At 46.6% G+C, this 15,964-nt stretch overlaps 1 protein-coding gene across 1 annotated transcript in view; it reads left to right on the top strand.

The window, feature by feature from the left end:
- The window catches only part of acaca (acetyl-CoA carboxylase alpha), a 324,414-nt gene that overhangs the window by 42,315 nt on the left and 266,135 nt on the right, over nucleotides 1–15,964 (top strand). The window contains exons 11-15 of the mRNA XM_038814269.1: nucleotides 7,330–7,500; nucleotides 7,683–7,844; nucleotides 8,759–8,922; nucleotides 13,338–13,488; nucleotides 15,125–15,228. Coding sequence (XP_038670197.1) covers nucleotides 7,330–7,500; nucleotides 7,683–7,844; nucleotides 8,759–8,922; nucleotides 13,338–13,488; nucleotides 15,125–15,228 — 752 coding nt within the window. The remainder of the gene's footprint in view (nucleotides 1–7,329; nucleotides 7,501–7,682; nucleotides 7,845–8,758; nucleotides 8,923–13,337; nucleotides 13,489–15,124; nucleotides 15,229–15,964) is intronic.

The raw sequence follows: 15,964 nt of genomic DNA, 5'->3' as shown, positions 1-15,964 counted from the left end.
AAAGTGACCTTTAATACCCTTGGACAGGGAGAAACATTACATAAATAATCAAAAGCACATATAGCTACTTTCTTGACCTCAGAACACCCCCAAGTGCTTTAGAGCCAATCGGTACTTTTGAATGCAATCACTGTTGCATTGTAGTAATTGACTTAGTCGTGTCATGGAATCTTTACTGTTCTCCTGAGAGGGCAGATGAGGCCTCAGTTTACCATCACATCTGAAAGACGGCACATCTGACAGTGCAGCATTCCCTCAGTAGAGCACTGGGGTGTCATTCTGGATTTTGAGCTCGGGTCTCTGGAATGGGACTTGAATCCACAACCTTTTTGACATGCAAACACTGCCAAATACCGACTTTCTGCTTCTGCTGTTAACTTTGACAGAGATTTAGGCGGCGGCCAAAGTACTGAGGGGGTTTATGGACCAGATGGGAGGGGTGGATCCCTGGAGGTTTGGGAGGCCGAGAGCGCGGGAGTATTCCTTTTTCTCCCATGTCCATAGGGTCTATTCCCGAATAGATTTCTTCATCCTGAGCAGGGGATTGATCCCGAAGGTGCAGGATGCAGAGTATTCGGCCATAGCAATTTCAGACCATGCTCCGCACTGGGTTGATCTGGAGATGGGGGAGGCGCGGGACCAGCGCCCGCTCTGGCGACTGGATGTGGGGCTGCTGGCTGATGAGGAGGTGTGTAGGAGGGTCCGGGGAAGTATTGAGGGGTATCTTGATACCAACGACACGGGGGAGGTCCGGGTGGGGATGGTCTGGGAGGCTCTGAAAGCAGTGATCCGGGGGGAGCTGATCTCCATACGGACCCATAGGGAAAGGAGGGAGAGGAAGGAGAGGGAGAGACTGGTGGGGGAGCTCCTGGATGTGGACAGGAGATACGCGGAGGCACCGGAGGAGGGGTTGCTGGGGGAACGGCGTAGTTTGCAGGCCAAATTTGACTTGTTGACCACCAGAAAGGCAGAGACACAGTGGAGGAGGTCGCAGGGCGCGGTATATGAGTATGGGGAGAAGGCGAGCAGGATGTTGGCGCATCAGCTCCGCAGGCGGGACGCGGCTAGGGAAATTGGTGGAGTGACGGATAGGGGTGGGAATGTAATGCAGAAGGGGACAGAAGTAAATGGGGTCTTTAGGGACTTCTACGAGGAACTGTACCGGTCAGAACCTCCGATGGGGAGAGGGGGGATGGAGAGCTTCATGAACAGGCTATGCTTCCCAAGGGTTCAAGAGGAGCTGGTAGAGGGGCTGGGGGCGCCGATAGAGTTGGAGGAGCTAGTCAGGGGGATCGGGCAAATGCAGTCAGGTAAGGCGCCGGGGCCGGACGGGTTCCCGGTGGAATTTTATAAAAAGTATGCGGATCTGGTGGGCCCCCTGTTGGTGCGAGCCTTCAATGAGGCATGGGAGGGGGGGGCTTTGCCCCCGACGATGTCGCGGGCACTGATCTCTCTGATCCTGAAGCGGGATAAGGACCCCTTGCAGTGTGGATCATACAGGCCTATCTCGCTCCTCAATGTTGACGCTAAGTTGCTGGCGAAGATCCTGGCCACCAGGATAGAGGACTGTGTGCCAGGGGTGATACATGAGGATCAGACAGGATTTGTCAAGGGACGGCAGCTCAACACGAATGTGCGGAGACTACTAAATGTTATTATGATGCCGGCAGTGGAGGCGGAGGCTCAGATAGTGGTGGCGCTGGATGCGGAGAAAGCATTTGATAGAGTTGAGTGGGGGTACCTGTGGGAGGTGCTGGAGCGGTTCGGATTCGGGGAGGGATTCATCAAATGGGTGAGGCTGCTCTACGCGGCTCCGATGGCGAGTGTAGTTACCAATGGAAGGAGATCGGAGTACTTTAGGCTCTACCGTGGGACCAGGCAGGGGTGCCCCCTGTCCCCCTTGCTCTTTGCACTGGCGATTGAACCTTTGGCTATGGCGTTGAGGGAGTCAGGGAGATGGAGGGGTCTGGTGCGGGGTGGGGAGGAACATCGTGTATCGCTGTATGCGGACGACCTGCTGTTGTATGTGGCGGATCCAGAAGGGGGAATGCCGGGGGTGATGGAGCTGTTAGCGGAATTTGGGGGCTTCTCGGGCTATAAGTTAAATTTAGGCAAGAGTGAGGTATTTGTAGTACACCTGGGTGATCAGGAGGAGGGAATCGGGAGACTCCCATTTAAGAGGGCAGTGAAGAGTTTCAGATACCTGGGGGTGCAGGTGGCAGGAGTTGGGGGACTCTCCATAAGCTTAATTTTACCAGGCTGGTGGAGCAGATGGAAGAGGAATTTAAAAGGTGGGACATGGTGCCGCTATCGTTGGCGGGTTGAGTGCAGTCCGTCAAAATGACGGTTCTCCCGAGGTTCTTGTTCCTTTTCCAGTGTTTGCCCATCTTTATCCCTAGGGCCTTTTTTAGAAGGGTGACTAGCAGCATCATGAGCTTTGTTTGGGCGCATGGGACCCCGAGGGTGAAGAGGGTCTTCTTGGAGCGGGGTAGAGATGGTGGGGGGCTGGCGTTACCCAATCTCTCGGGGTATTATTGGGCGGCCAATGTGTCGATGGTGCGCAAGTGGGTAATGGAGGGGGAGGGGGCAGCATGGAAACGGATGGAGAGGGCGTCCTGTGGCGATACAAGCCTGGGGGCCCTGGTAACGGCGCCGTGGCCGTTCCCTCCTACGAGGTATACCACGAGTCCGGTGGTGGCGGCTACCCTCAAGATTTGGGGGCAGTGGAGGCGACATAGGGGAGAAGTGGGGGGCTCGATGGAGGCTCCGTTAAGGGGGAACCATAGGTTCGTCCCGGGGAACATTGATGGGGGATTTCAGGGTTGGCACAGAGCGGGCATCAGACAGCTGAGGGACCTGTTTATTGATGGGAGGTTTGCGAGCCTGGGGGAGTTGGAGGAGAAATTTGGGCTCCCCCCGGGGAACATGTTCAGGTATCTGCAGGTAAAGGCATTTGCTAGGCGGCAGGTGGAGGGATTCCCTTCGCTTCCCGCGAGGGGGGTGAGCGACAGAGTGCTTTCGGGGGTCTGGGTCGGAGAGGGGAAGATATCTGATATATACAAGGTTATGCAGGAGGCGGAGGAGGCGTCAGTAGAGGAGCTGAAAACGAAGTGGGAGGGGGAACTGGGGGAACAGATCGAAGACGGGACATGGGCTGATGCCCTGGAGAGGGTTAATTCTTCCTCCTCGTGTGCGCGGCTTAGCCTCATCCAATTCAAGGTGCTGCACCGGGCCCACATGACTGGGACGAGGATGAGTAGGTTCTTTGGGGGTGAGGACAGGTGTGTCAGGTGCTCGGGGAGTCCAGCGAACCATGCCCATATGTTCTGGGCATGCCCGGCACTGGAGGAGTTCTGGAAGGGGGTGGCGAGGACGGTGTCGAGGGTGGTGGGATCCAGGGTCAAGCCAGGATGGGGACTCGCGATTTTTGGGGTTGGGGTGGAGCCGGGAGTGCAGGAGGCGAAAGAGGCCGGTGTGCTGGCCTTTGCGTCCCTAGTAGCCCGGCGAAGGATCTTGCTACAATGGAAGGATGCGAGGCCCCCAAGCGTGGAGACCTGGATCAATGACATGGCGGGTTTCATTAAGCTAGAGAAGGTCAAATTCGCCCTGAGAGGGTCGGTACAAGGGTTCTTTAGGCGGTGGCAGCCTTTTCTCGACTTTCTGGCTCAACGATAGGGTACGGGGACAGCAGCAGCAGCAACCCGGGGAGGGAAAAGGGGAGGGAAAAGGGGGGGGGGCCGACAATGACTATGTTTGTTTATTTAATTTTAATATTTTTTAAGTTCTTTTGTTGTTCATTAGGGTTGGGGGGGTGGGGGGATGTGATACATGCGCCGATACGGTCTGGGGGTGTCACAGTTATTATGGGTTATTTTGTTGCATTTCATTGTTTGTCGTTATGTTTTATATTTTCTGTAAAAAATTCCAATAAAAATTATATATAAAAAAAAACTTTGACAGATTTTTTTATCTGACCATTCCCTCCGTAACTCAGTGGATTCACTTTGGTACTGGCAAGCCTTTAAGGCAAAAGCAGAGCTCTGGATAGTGAATTTTAAAAAGTTTACTTTTCAAAGGATAAAGGTATACTTGTACACAACGACTTGCACAACTTCTAAAATCCTGTCCCACGGAGCATTCGGTACCTCCGTGCCTATTGTCGAACTTGCAAGCAACAAGATGGTTCTCAACCCACTTTTAACCCTTGAGTTAGCGTTACCACATCTCGACTCGGGCCTTTTGGTCATTGTTGTTACTGGGTTAATTTTGTTGGATTTACCCATGGTTACATACAATGCTCCATGGAGCAGAACAATGAGACAGTTCATGATCATTCATTTATCGGAATTTATACAAACCTTTAATTCATTCTCCTCTCACCTACCTCAAATGGCCAAGGACAGCAATAAAGATTTGTTCCCAGTGGTATCTGGCTACTCTTTTTCCACAGACAAAGCTTATGGGAGCAAATTAATATTTTAAACTTCAAACATTAGAATATTACCCAGCCTTAATAACATTCGGATTAATTACAATTCTTCAATTATACATAGAGGCTCGCTACTTATTTAATGATCTGCTTCTGGCTGGTTGCTGATTATACTGTAATTCTTGGTTAATGCATGTGAGAGATTGTAAAGTACAGAATGCAAAATGACTTCTTTAGCCCAGTGTTAGTCCAAAATGATGTCTTGGCCTCGTTAGCTTACTACAGTGAATATAATGTGAAAATGCCTGAAAAATGGTCGAGTTAGACTAAAATCTACCACCAGGGCCTATTACACTGCCAGTACATTGTCAATATTATGGTCGCCTTTACATCGCTTTAACTGAAATCGAAAGTATGTCCAATAAAGGTGATTTGATGCATTTGCCTATAGTATCAAAATGGATCAGGAAGTTTAACTTAAATTCATCCCATACCATGAATGACTATTAACTGTGTTCAGACGACGGCCATTCTGTATTACGGTGAAGGACCCCCCCCCCCCCCCCCCCCCAAATTGATCCAAGCCTCCACGCTTGGGGGCCTCGCATCCTTCCACTGGAGCAAAATCCTCCGCCAGGCTACTAGGGACGCAAAGGCCAGAACACCGGCCTCTTTCACCTCCTGCACTTCCGGCTCGACCCTGGATCCTACCACCCTCGACACCGTGTTTGCTACCCCCTTCCAAAATCCCCCCCAGCGCTGGGCATGCCCAGAACATATGGGCATGGTTCGCTGGGCTCTCCAAGCACCTAGCACACCTGCCTTCGCCCCCGAAGAACCTGCTCATCCTCGTCCCGGTCATATGAGCCCTATGTAGCACCTTGAACTGTATGAGGCTAAGCCTCGCACAAGAAGAGGAGGAATTCACCCTTTCCAGTGCATCTGCTCACGTTCCCTCCTCAATCTCCTCACCCAGCTCCTCTTCCCATTTACCCTTCAGCTCCTCCACCGAGGCCTCGTCTACCTCCTGGGTAGTGGATATGGTACACATCCAAAATCCTCCCTCCTCCAACCCACACTCCCGAGAGCACCCTGTCCCGTACCCCACGTGGGGGCAACAGAGGGAACACCTTCACTTGCCGCCTGGCAAACGCCCTAACCTGCATGTACCTAAACATGTTCCCTGGGGGGAGCCTAAACTTCCCCTCTAACTCACCCAAGCTCGCAAACCTCCCATCTACAAACAGGTCCCCTAACCTCCTAATACCTACCCTGTGCCAGCTAAGAAATCCGCCATCAATGCTCCCTGGAACAAACCGGTGGTTCCCCCGTATCGGGGACTCTGTCGAGCCCCCCACCTCCCCCCATGCCGTCTCCATTGCCCCCAAATTTTGCGGGTAGCCGCCACCACCGGGCTCGTGGTATACCTCATTGGAGGGAGCGGCAACGGCACCGTTACCAGCGCCTCCAGGCTCGTGTCCACACAGGACGCCATCTCCATCCTCTTCCATGCTGCCCCTTCCCCGTCCATTACCCACTTACGCACCATCGCTGCGTTGGCAGCCCAATAGTACCCACAGAGGTTGGGCAACGCCAGCCCCCCCTATCCCTGCCCCGCTCCAAAAACACCCTTCTCACCCTCTGAGTCCCGTGCGCCCATACAAATCCCGTAATACTCCTGTTGACCCTCCTAAAAAAGGCCTTCGGGATAAGGATGGGGAGGCACTGGAACAGGAACAAAAACCTCGGGAGCACCGTCATCTTGACTGACTGCACCCTGCCCGCCAGCGACAGCGGCAACATGTCCCATCTTTTAAACTCCTCCTCCATTTGCTCCACCAGCCTTGTGAGGTTAAGTTTGTGTAGGGTCCCCCAGCTCCTAGCCACCTGGGCTCTCAGGTACCTAAAGCTCCCCCCTGCCCTTTTCAGTGGGAGCCTACCAATCCCCTCCTCCTGATCCCCCGGGTGCACGACTAACAACTCACTCTTACCCAGGTTGAGCTTGTACCCTGAAAAGCCCCCAAATTCCCTGAGAATCTTCATCACCTCCGGCATTCCCCCCACTGGGTCCGCCACATATAGCAACAAGCCATCTGCGTAAAGTGACAGTCGGTGCTCCTCCCCACCCCGCACCAGGCCCCTCCAATTCCCCGACTCCCTCAACGCCATGGCCAGGGGTTTCTCAATCCTTATTGTAGCACTTGCGTACTTCTCAAAATAAATTATTACACATTATTCTCTGTTTCAACTCCTTTATCAGGATATAAAAACCTGTGACACTCATTACTTCTCACCAATGTAATTTGCAACTTTGTAAAATTCCAGTTTGGTATAACATAGATCATAGAATGTACAGTGCAGAAGAAGGCCATTCGGCCCATGGAGTCTGCACCAGCCCTTGGAAAGAGCACCCTACCGAAGCCCATACCTCTAGCCTATCTCCATAACCCAGTAACCCCACCTAACCCTTTGGGCACTAAGGTCAATTTAGCATGGTCAATTCACCTAACCTGCACATCTTGGACTATAGGAGGAAACCGGAGCACCCGGAAGAAACCCACGCAGACGCGTAGTACGTGCAGACTCTGCACAGACAGTGGCCCCAGCCGGGAATTGAACCCGGGTCCCTGACATTGTGAAGCAACAGTATTAACCACTATGCTACCGTGCACCCGGTTCATCACTTTCTCTCTAATTCCTTACAATTCTGATAACCTGCGTTATAGACCCTGACAACTCCTATTGGTCTATCAGCTTACAAAAGCATTCCCATAAAGCCTATCACAGATTGTTCACTGGGTATGAAATTGTTTTAATGCTATCCCCTGTTGAGCATCATCACTTATTGGCAAACCAGTTACTCTTCTGACTCTGTTAACTGCTGAAATTTTGTTTTCCAGTGTGCAGTGAAACTGGCAAAAATGGTGGGCTATACAAGTGCAGGCACAGTGGAGTATCTGTACAGTCAGGACGGAAGCTTTTACTTCCTGGAGTTAAATCCCAGGCTTCAAGTGGAACATCCCTGCACGGAAATGGTTGCGGATGTGAACTTGCCTTCTGCGCAGTTGCAGGTGAGTTCTGTGCGTTAGTCATATTGCTTTAGGAATTCGGTCGAATTGTTGCATAGTATTTATCTGTTACATTTGTAATCTTTCATTTTTTTTCTCCAATGTCTTTGTGTCTCTCTCAACATAAGTTGTGCTCTATTTACTTGAGTGATTCATGTGCTTTTTGCTCATTCATTTTCCCTCAGATTGCTATGGGAATCCCTCTACACAGAATCAAGGACATTCGGATGCTGTATGGAGTTGCCCCATGGGGAGATACACCAATTGATTTTGAAAATTCAGCAAACGCTCCTTGCCCACGTGGTCATGTGATAGCTGCTCGTATCACCAGTGAGAATCCAGATGAGGTAAAATGAAATGGTTAAATCTTGCAATTTTCTGTAATGCTACACAATTAGTCATTAAATTCTGTTATTTAGCTTCTATTTCCCATGCGGTTTCCAATGAGGCTCCTGACTTTCACATGAAAATAGCAGAATTGTACACGAGAGATTTTTCAACAATTGCAGGTAATTTATCCCTTGATTAGCAAGTGCCGTCTGTGTTAATGAGGACCAATGTATTAGGTTAAAATCCACAGCCTATTTTAGTTCTTCCCACCTTGTTTTCCCACCTCTCATTCCTCTGTGGATAGACACTGTACTACTGATCTGTTTGAGATATGAAACTCATGGTGGCTGGCTTGAAGTGATTTGTTTTGGTTGGGGTTGTGGTTATAAAGCAAACCAATATTGCAAATGCTAACACAGCAGACAACACTTTTCGGACTTATTTGGTTGTGGACCGTTACAACAGCTGTTCAGAATGACATTGTCTTTTTCATTTGCATTTTCCCCTTCATTGCTGTGACCAGACTGAGATATGAATGTATGTTGCCGCTGCTCTGTAATTTTTCCTTTTATAAACCAGGACAAGGTAGACAGTAATGTACACATGCCCATCTTCCAATTGTAATTGTGCAGATTGCTGAACACAGCATATGTTTTGCGTCACTATATATTTCATTAAACTCTGGCGTACTTTCCTCCAAGACAAGGGTATCTACATTAATATCAGGCTCATGAATGTTGAATAATACTGATGGCTTCAAAAATGCTTGAACATTTATTTTTAAACAAAAGTTATTCGAGTTGATTTTGTTCAATCATGTAATGTATAGATGCAGAGTCCGATGCGGGAAACCAGAGAGTAATGTGTTTGTGAACCCCACTGCGGCTTGAATGACTCTCATTTTCAGATGTTCTTTTACTCTGTCTGACAGGGATTCAAACCGAGCTCTGGTACTGTGCAGGAGCTGAACTTCCGCAGCAGTAAAAACGTCTGGGGTTACTTCAGTGTGGCAGCAGCGGGAGGCCTACATGAGTTTGCGGACTCTCAGTTTGGACACTGCTTCTCCTGGGGGGAAAACAGAGAAGAGGCCATCTCGTTAGTATTTTACTTAACTATTTTTCACTAAAACCTTTGTCAATGTACAAAATTATGTCTGACAGTCACCTTCTCCTCCGAGGTCTTGTCCAATCTTTAAGAAATGTGCTTTTTTTTTCTTGATAGTTTCCACTCTTCAGCCAGTCTGGATTCACCTTTCTCTTTCTGAGAGGGTCAGTAGGTGGGCAATCCGTTCCCTGACCTCTACTAAAGCCCCATTGATAACGGGGAGTACATGGCTGCCATAATTAAATGGCCATAAACTGATTTTTCTGCCCTTTTCTCTGCAAACTCTTGCCCACCACATCCCAGCTGGGAAATGTGCAGTTTGGGAACCAAACACCATGGGAGCCCAAAATTGCCTGCTCTATGGTTTTGAACAGTTGTCTGCTCTATGGTTTGGAACTTAAGTGCTCCATTGCTTAACACAGGGGTGGGCAAACTTTTCTGTGCAAGGGCCACATTCAGAAATTCACAATTTTAAAGGGCCGCATAGTATATTAATTAATAGTCCCGGTTGTAACCAATTAGCGTGCGGCATATACCTCAGCGCTTCCCCCGGCGGCATCCTGCCTTTAGCCCTCTTTTTCTCTACTTTTCAAAAATGGCGCTTCACCCGGTTATGATTCTGGGCGCCTCATATAGAACATAGAACAGTACAGCACAGAACAGGCCCTTCGGCCCTCGATGTTGTGCCGAGCAATGATCACCCTACTCAAGTCAACGTATCCACCCTATACCAGTAACCCAACGCCCCCCCCCCCATTATCCTTATAAAAAAATAAATAAATAAATAAAAAAATTAAAAAAAAATGACTTGATCTTGGTGGGCCGCATAAAGACCTTTGGGGCCATAGTTTTCCCACCCCTGGCTTAACATGTTTCCAATTACTTTTGAATCTCTTTTTAAAAGTTTATGTTAAACATTTGCAAGCCAAACAAAAACAGTAAGAAACTGTTGATATAGTACCTTGTTATGTGTATAGGCTACTACGCATGTCTCGCATTGAATTAATTCTTGTTTCCAAATTGATGTTGTGTAGGTAAATTTAGTAGTCATTTTGTTTCTAGCAAATTTCTACAACTGAGATATGAGAATCTTAAATTTTTTTTTTAGAGTACCCCCAATCATGTTTTTTTCCATTTAAGCGGCAATTTAGCGTGGCCAGTACACCTAACCTGCACATCTTTGGGTTGTGGGGGTGAAATCCACGCAGACACGGGGAGAATGTGCAAACTCCACACGGACAGTGACCCAGAACGGGGATCGAACCTGCGTCCTCGGTGCCGTAGACAGCAGTGGTAACCACTGCGCCACCGTGCCGCCCCAAGATATGAGAATCTGTTTGCCATTGGTTTAGGTACCAGGATACAAGAAAACCACCTGCTTTTCAAAGAGTGTCACACAATCATTGCATTCATTTAAGTAGATATCTTGGAGGTTTAACATGTCATCTGACAGATGGTACCTCTGACAATGTGGCATTTCATTGGTAATGCAGAGATTATGCACCCAAATTCCCAGAATATGGTTGAAACTAATACCCGGACTTGAGTCATGTCAGTTGCAATTTAAATAAGAGCGAATGAGTAAGATAGGGTGAGAGCGAGATATGTTTGAAAAAGGAAGCATATTTAGCTTTAAGACTATGTCAACAGTGCTGAGCTAAGTCCTCCCTTGTCCCACTCCCAAGTTGGTTGTAACAAATCTTGAATTTTACACTGAGGTGATATTGCCAATTCAGTATAAATATTTAATTATGTGTAGCTCCTTGCAAGTAATGAGCCAGCTAAGTTAGTTGAGTTAACAAATTGTTCAAATCCTGGACCAGACCCCAACATTTGTTAGGATACCGGACAAGAACCCCAAACACTTTGTTAAATTTGTAAAACTGAGGAAAAGATACTTTGCTCCAGGAGTGATTCCACCGACCAATAAGTATATGGGTACTTTAAAACAAACTTTATTACTAATACAGAATTAGACTACATTAACCTCACAGAAAATAGCTTACTATTAAGTTAAACAATTAGTTTAAATAAAAAAGGAAACACTAACTTTGAACTGATACCTTCTTTATCATCAATTAAGCAAAGCCCACCACCAACCAAAAGCCACTTATAAATAAAGTTGGCAAACACAGTGATAAGAGCAAAGAAGAACAAAGAAAAGTACAGCACAGGAACAGGCCCTTCAGCCCTCCGAGACCGTGCCGACACATGCTGCCCGTCTAAACTAAAATCTTCTACACTTCCTGGGTCCGTAACCCTCTATTCCCATCCTATTCATGTATTTGTCAAGATGCCCCTTAAATGTCACTATCGTCCCTGCTTCCACCACCTCCTCCGGCAGCGAGTTCCAGGCACCCACTACCCTCTGTGTAAAAAATACTTGCCTCGTACATCTCCTCTAAACCTCGCCCCTTGCACCGTAAACCTATGCCGCCTAGTAATTGACCCTTCTACCCTGGGGAAAAGTCTCTGACGATCCACTCTGCCTATGCCCCTCATAATTTTGTAGACCTCTATCGGGTCGCCCCTCAACCTCCGTCGTTCCAGTGAGAACGAACTGAGTTTATTCAACTGCTTCTCTTGCTGATACTTGCTGTACACTTCCAAGATTTCTTGTAAATATTGCTTGGAGAGAGAGAGATACTTTCAGTAAACAGCCTGGAAGTTCTGGTGTCTTTGGGAGCCTACAGCTAATATAGTCCATTAATTCGATCATCTTTATCCCACTTGGATCCCCTCGCTTGCTTACCCAAGTCTAAATACTGTCTGAAATTATTTACTTTACTGGGAGTCGTCGTCCTATAAACTAAAGTCCATTCGATCTCTTTTTAAACAGACATGGTTGGAATAGATGCTGATCTCACTTTTACGACATCTTAATTTCTACCTTTTGCAGTCAGAGTCGGGATCCCTCAACATAGATTATTTAATATTACTGCAACAGAAATATACACCTGAACTTAGGCTTTTAAAAAATTACTGCAACAGGCCAAAAATAAAGTATATATATACCAATTTTGTGAGTTCATCACAAAATAAACAGTTAGTTTACTGCTAAAACTCATGCAGGTGAAGTTGCAGAGATTGTTAACAAAAAACGGTTAAAATGTAACAATACGTCCAACTACTTTCAAATGTGAAAGCAACATGCACACAATCCCTAACCTTCCCACCACCCCCCAAGTGTGCACAAGAAGAGGTAAAACTCTGCAGGGCAACCTGACTAAGTAATCAAATAAAGTCAGAGAAAAAGTATTCACCAATTGTCCAGAGGTTTGTTTACAGCTGAAGGGTTCCTTTCCACCGTGGAGCAGTCAGTTTGCAGTTGTGGTTAGTTGATTTGGAATTTCCTAAGAACTCTCAGTTCCCAGCAGTGAGGTTGTCTCGTGGGATTTTCAAATAGCTCAACTTTGACGAGAGAGGTTTCAGGAAAAAGAGTGATGGGGTAAGATTGTTACCCCCGTGGCAATCTCTCTTTGACTGTCAAAATTCTGTATTTTTTAAGAGCTAGGCCACATGACCTGAGCTCTATAGTCCGTGTCTCCATAGAAGTTGCCTGTGTCCTACGCACATTCAATATAATGGCTGCTGTAGCCAGTGTCACTTGCATTGCAAAAAGTGCCCTTTTCGGGATTGCGCAGTGGTTAGCACTGCTGCCTCACGCCGCCGAAGAGCCGGGTTCGACCCCGACCCTGGGTCACTGTCCGTGTGGAGTTTGTACATTTTCCTTGTATCTGTGTGGGTCGCACTCCCAGAACCCAAAAAGATGTGCAGAATAGCTGAATTGGCCACACTAAATTGCCCCTTAATTGGGAAAAACAAATTGGGTACTCTAAATTTATTTTTAAAGAGTATCTTTTTCAAGAAGTTCAGTAGATGTGTCCAGCCAATGATAATATAAATTAATATTTCAGATAACACATCAGACAACATATTTTGATAACAATAGTTACAAGTTTTATAAAAGCAATCTCCATATAAAGGTCTAATTTTGTAATTTGCTTCCACACATGAAGTTATTTTATTATAGTTATAGCAGCAGCTACTTGACGTCACATACCCTGTATGAAACTTTCAGACCGCCTCTTTGATTTTGAGAGTACCAATTGTAAATAATTGCGGTTTGTCCTCTGAATGACTGCTGTGTGGATTACATGGCTTGGCTGATGTCTGAAGTCAACAGTCTAGAGACGACAGAATAAAGTTCTCATGACGTATGCATTTGGGTTTAGCTGGATATGAATTTTGAGAGCGCGTCTGTTTTTCTATTGGGTTCTTTGACTGAATTCTGTAGTCACTACCAAGTTAGACGCAGCCCCCCAAAAAAGCTTAATTTTAATCCATGATGGTGTTTTGTTCTCTGGTGGGAACTTTTTAAAAACTTATTTCTTCTGATTCTGCAGGAACATGGTGGTGGCATTGAAGGAACTATCAATCCGTGGTGATTTCAGAACAACTGTGGAATACCTCATCAGGTTACTGGAAACTGAAAGCTTCCAGCAGAACAGCATTGATACTGGCTGGCTGGATAGGCTCATTGCGGAGAAAGTCCAGGTATTCCAACTCTGCTCATTGGAGGTCTTGTGTACTGACTTCAACAGAAAGCAATAAAATCTGGGGGTGAATTTTAGCAGGAGCACAAAATGGGTGGTGGAGGAGTGGGGCCATTGTTCACTCGCTGTTTTACTCTGCCTGATTTTCCTTTATACCTAGTGAATTGAGAGGAAAGTTGTCCAGGGTATATCATGAGTAGCTTTTTGTTTCTGCTGCGGGAAAGCTCCTTTAGGATTAAGCTGCATTAGGATTAAGATTTACAAATCCTAAAATTTAAATTGAGAGCGCTTAAAGTTTGAATAACATAGGAAATTGTCAGTAGGAGTATGGCCCACATGCCTCCCCTTTCATTCAGTAGTTTACCGAGACTGTTTATGGGTTACGTAATTGAGCCTTTTGGAAGAACTGGTCACAAGTGACTGGGCCAGATTTCCAGTCTCCTCCATATTTCTTGTCTTCCCTAGCGTAAGTAGATTCTGCTGACATCCAACTCAATGATGCGGTGGAAAAAGTGCTCTGACATTCACTCTCCCATTCTGCCCTATCCCATTTCATGCAGTAACATGGCTATTCATAGCCTACTGCTGCTTGAGTAGGTAATTGGATACAAACCAACAGTGATGGCGGCTGCTATTTGTTTTTATCTGCCCTGATTAAAATGAAATGAGGTGCAGGCCCCCTCCCCTCCCCTCCCTCTTCATCATTACCCTCTTCCTCCTGACCACCATGTTTCTGTACAATTAGATTTTGCTGCCTGTGTTGGCATCATTGAGAAAATTGCTTTGTCCGTGCTTGCTATTCCCGTCAAGCAAAATCGTAGATTTGCAGCAGTGAAATTGCCACCCATTGTACCAAAAGATGTGCTGTTAGGTAATTTGGACATTCTGAATTCTCCCTCCCTCCGAACAGGCGCCAGAATGTGGTGACTAGGGGCTTTTCACAGTAACTTCATTGCAATGTTAATGTAAGCCTACTTGTGACAGTAAAGATTATTATTATTGTTAATTTCAGTGCTGTGCTGAAAAACCATTCTTCAAATGTTAGACAACACTGCCAAGTTTGATCTTGGTTCCTACCCATGTCTACACACTCTCGCACTCTTTCTTTCTTTTAAATAAATTTAGACTACCCAATTCATTATTTCCAATTAAGGGGCAATTTAGCGTGACCAACCACCTACCCTGCACATTTTTGGGTTTGTGGGGGTAAAACCCACACAGGCACTGGGAGAATGTGCAAACTCCACACGGACAGTGACCCAGGGCCGGGATCGAACCTGAGACCTTGGTGCCATGAGGCAGAAGTGCTAACCACTGCTCTCGCACTTTTTCTGACAGGAATACATGGGTATCGATCAGCGAAATGATCCGTAAATGAACTTTTTATTTGGGGCACAGAGGCCGACAGCAACATCCCTTTTGGCTGCAGTCAACAAACACAAAACAAATGGAACAGATGGGAGATCAAATATTGGTCTCTACAGATCATTGGACACTGGACTGTGCACTTAACCTGCTAAGCTATGGGAGCAGCTCTTTAAAATGATGATTATGTCATATCTGTAATTAGGATTGGACAGCATATTCTCACTAGTCTGCCTGTGCAGTTGCTGAAATGTCACTTTGTCCTCTTTTAGGCTGAGAGGCCGGACACCATGCTGGGGATTGTCTGTGGAGCTCTGCATGTTGCAGATAAATCCTTTCGAAACAGTGTCTCTAATTTCCTTCACTCACTAGAAAGGTAAATTGTATTGACCTTGAACTTTTAACAATCTTATCTGTACTTTGATTTTTTTAATATCTGTGTTCCGGAATTTTGTGTGAGAGCAAGATGTTGACATCTCACAAGTGTACATTGTTACTGGGCCTCTTCAGCGCTGATTTTTATTCCTACTATTGCTGTTTTCACAGCAATCCAAATGACTAATGTATCAAATTTGAAGAAGCTTTCGAAGAGTTGTATCTTGCAGCATTTGGAAAAATTCCAAAAATAAATGCTGCACAACGGATTGTTATAACCTGCTCTTCTTTTTTGGGAGGGGAAGACACTTACTTTTGCTGGATACAATTCCACAGATATACGAAGGCCTCCAATATCATACCCAGCAACCTATTCTTTGCGTTGACGTGGGCAGCAATGTCAGCAAGCGTTTCCCCACAGAAAGCATGACAATCTAGACTGACCGTGTCTTCAGGCACCACTTCTAGCCTTTCTCCCATCTCGCAACATCAGCAAAGTCAAAGAGGTGACCAAAAAGTGAGATGGTGAAAGTAAAATGGCATATTTCAATTCTCACCAAGTTGAGATGTGACAGAAATTCTGGAGCTATCCAACCATCAATAGGCATCTATAAAGGAAACCGAGGCGGTGACATTTTTGGTTTAATCCTTTTTAGTCAAAAGTAGTGATGAAGGGTCCACACTTGAAACATTAACTGGTCTGACTGACTACTCCTGCTACCTCACCTACTGCCTGT

This window comes from Scyliorhinus canicula, chromosome 12 (genome assembly GCF_902713615.1).
Source record: "Scyliorhinus canicula chromosome 12, sScyCan1.1, whole genome shotgun sequence".
NCBI classification, from domain to species: domain Eukaryota; kingdom Metazoa; phylum Chordata; class Chondrichthyes; order Carcharhiniformes; family Scyliorhinidae; genus Scyliorhinus; species Scyliorhinus canicula.
This window is presented reverse-complemented; position numbering and strand designations above follow the sequence as displayed.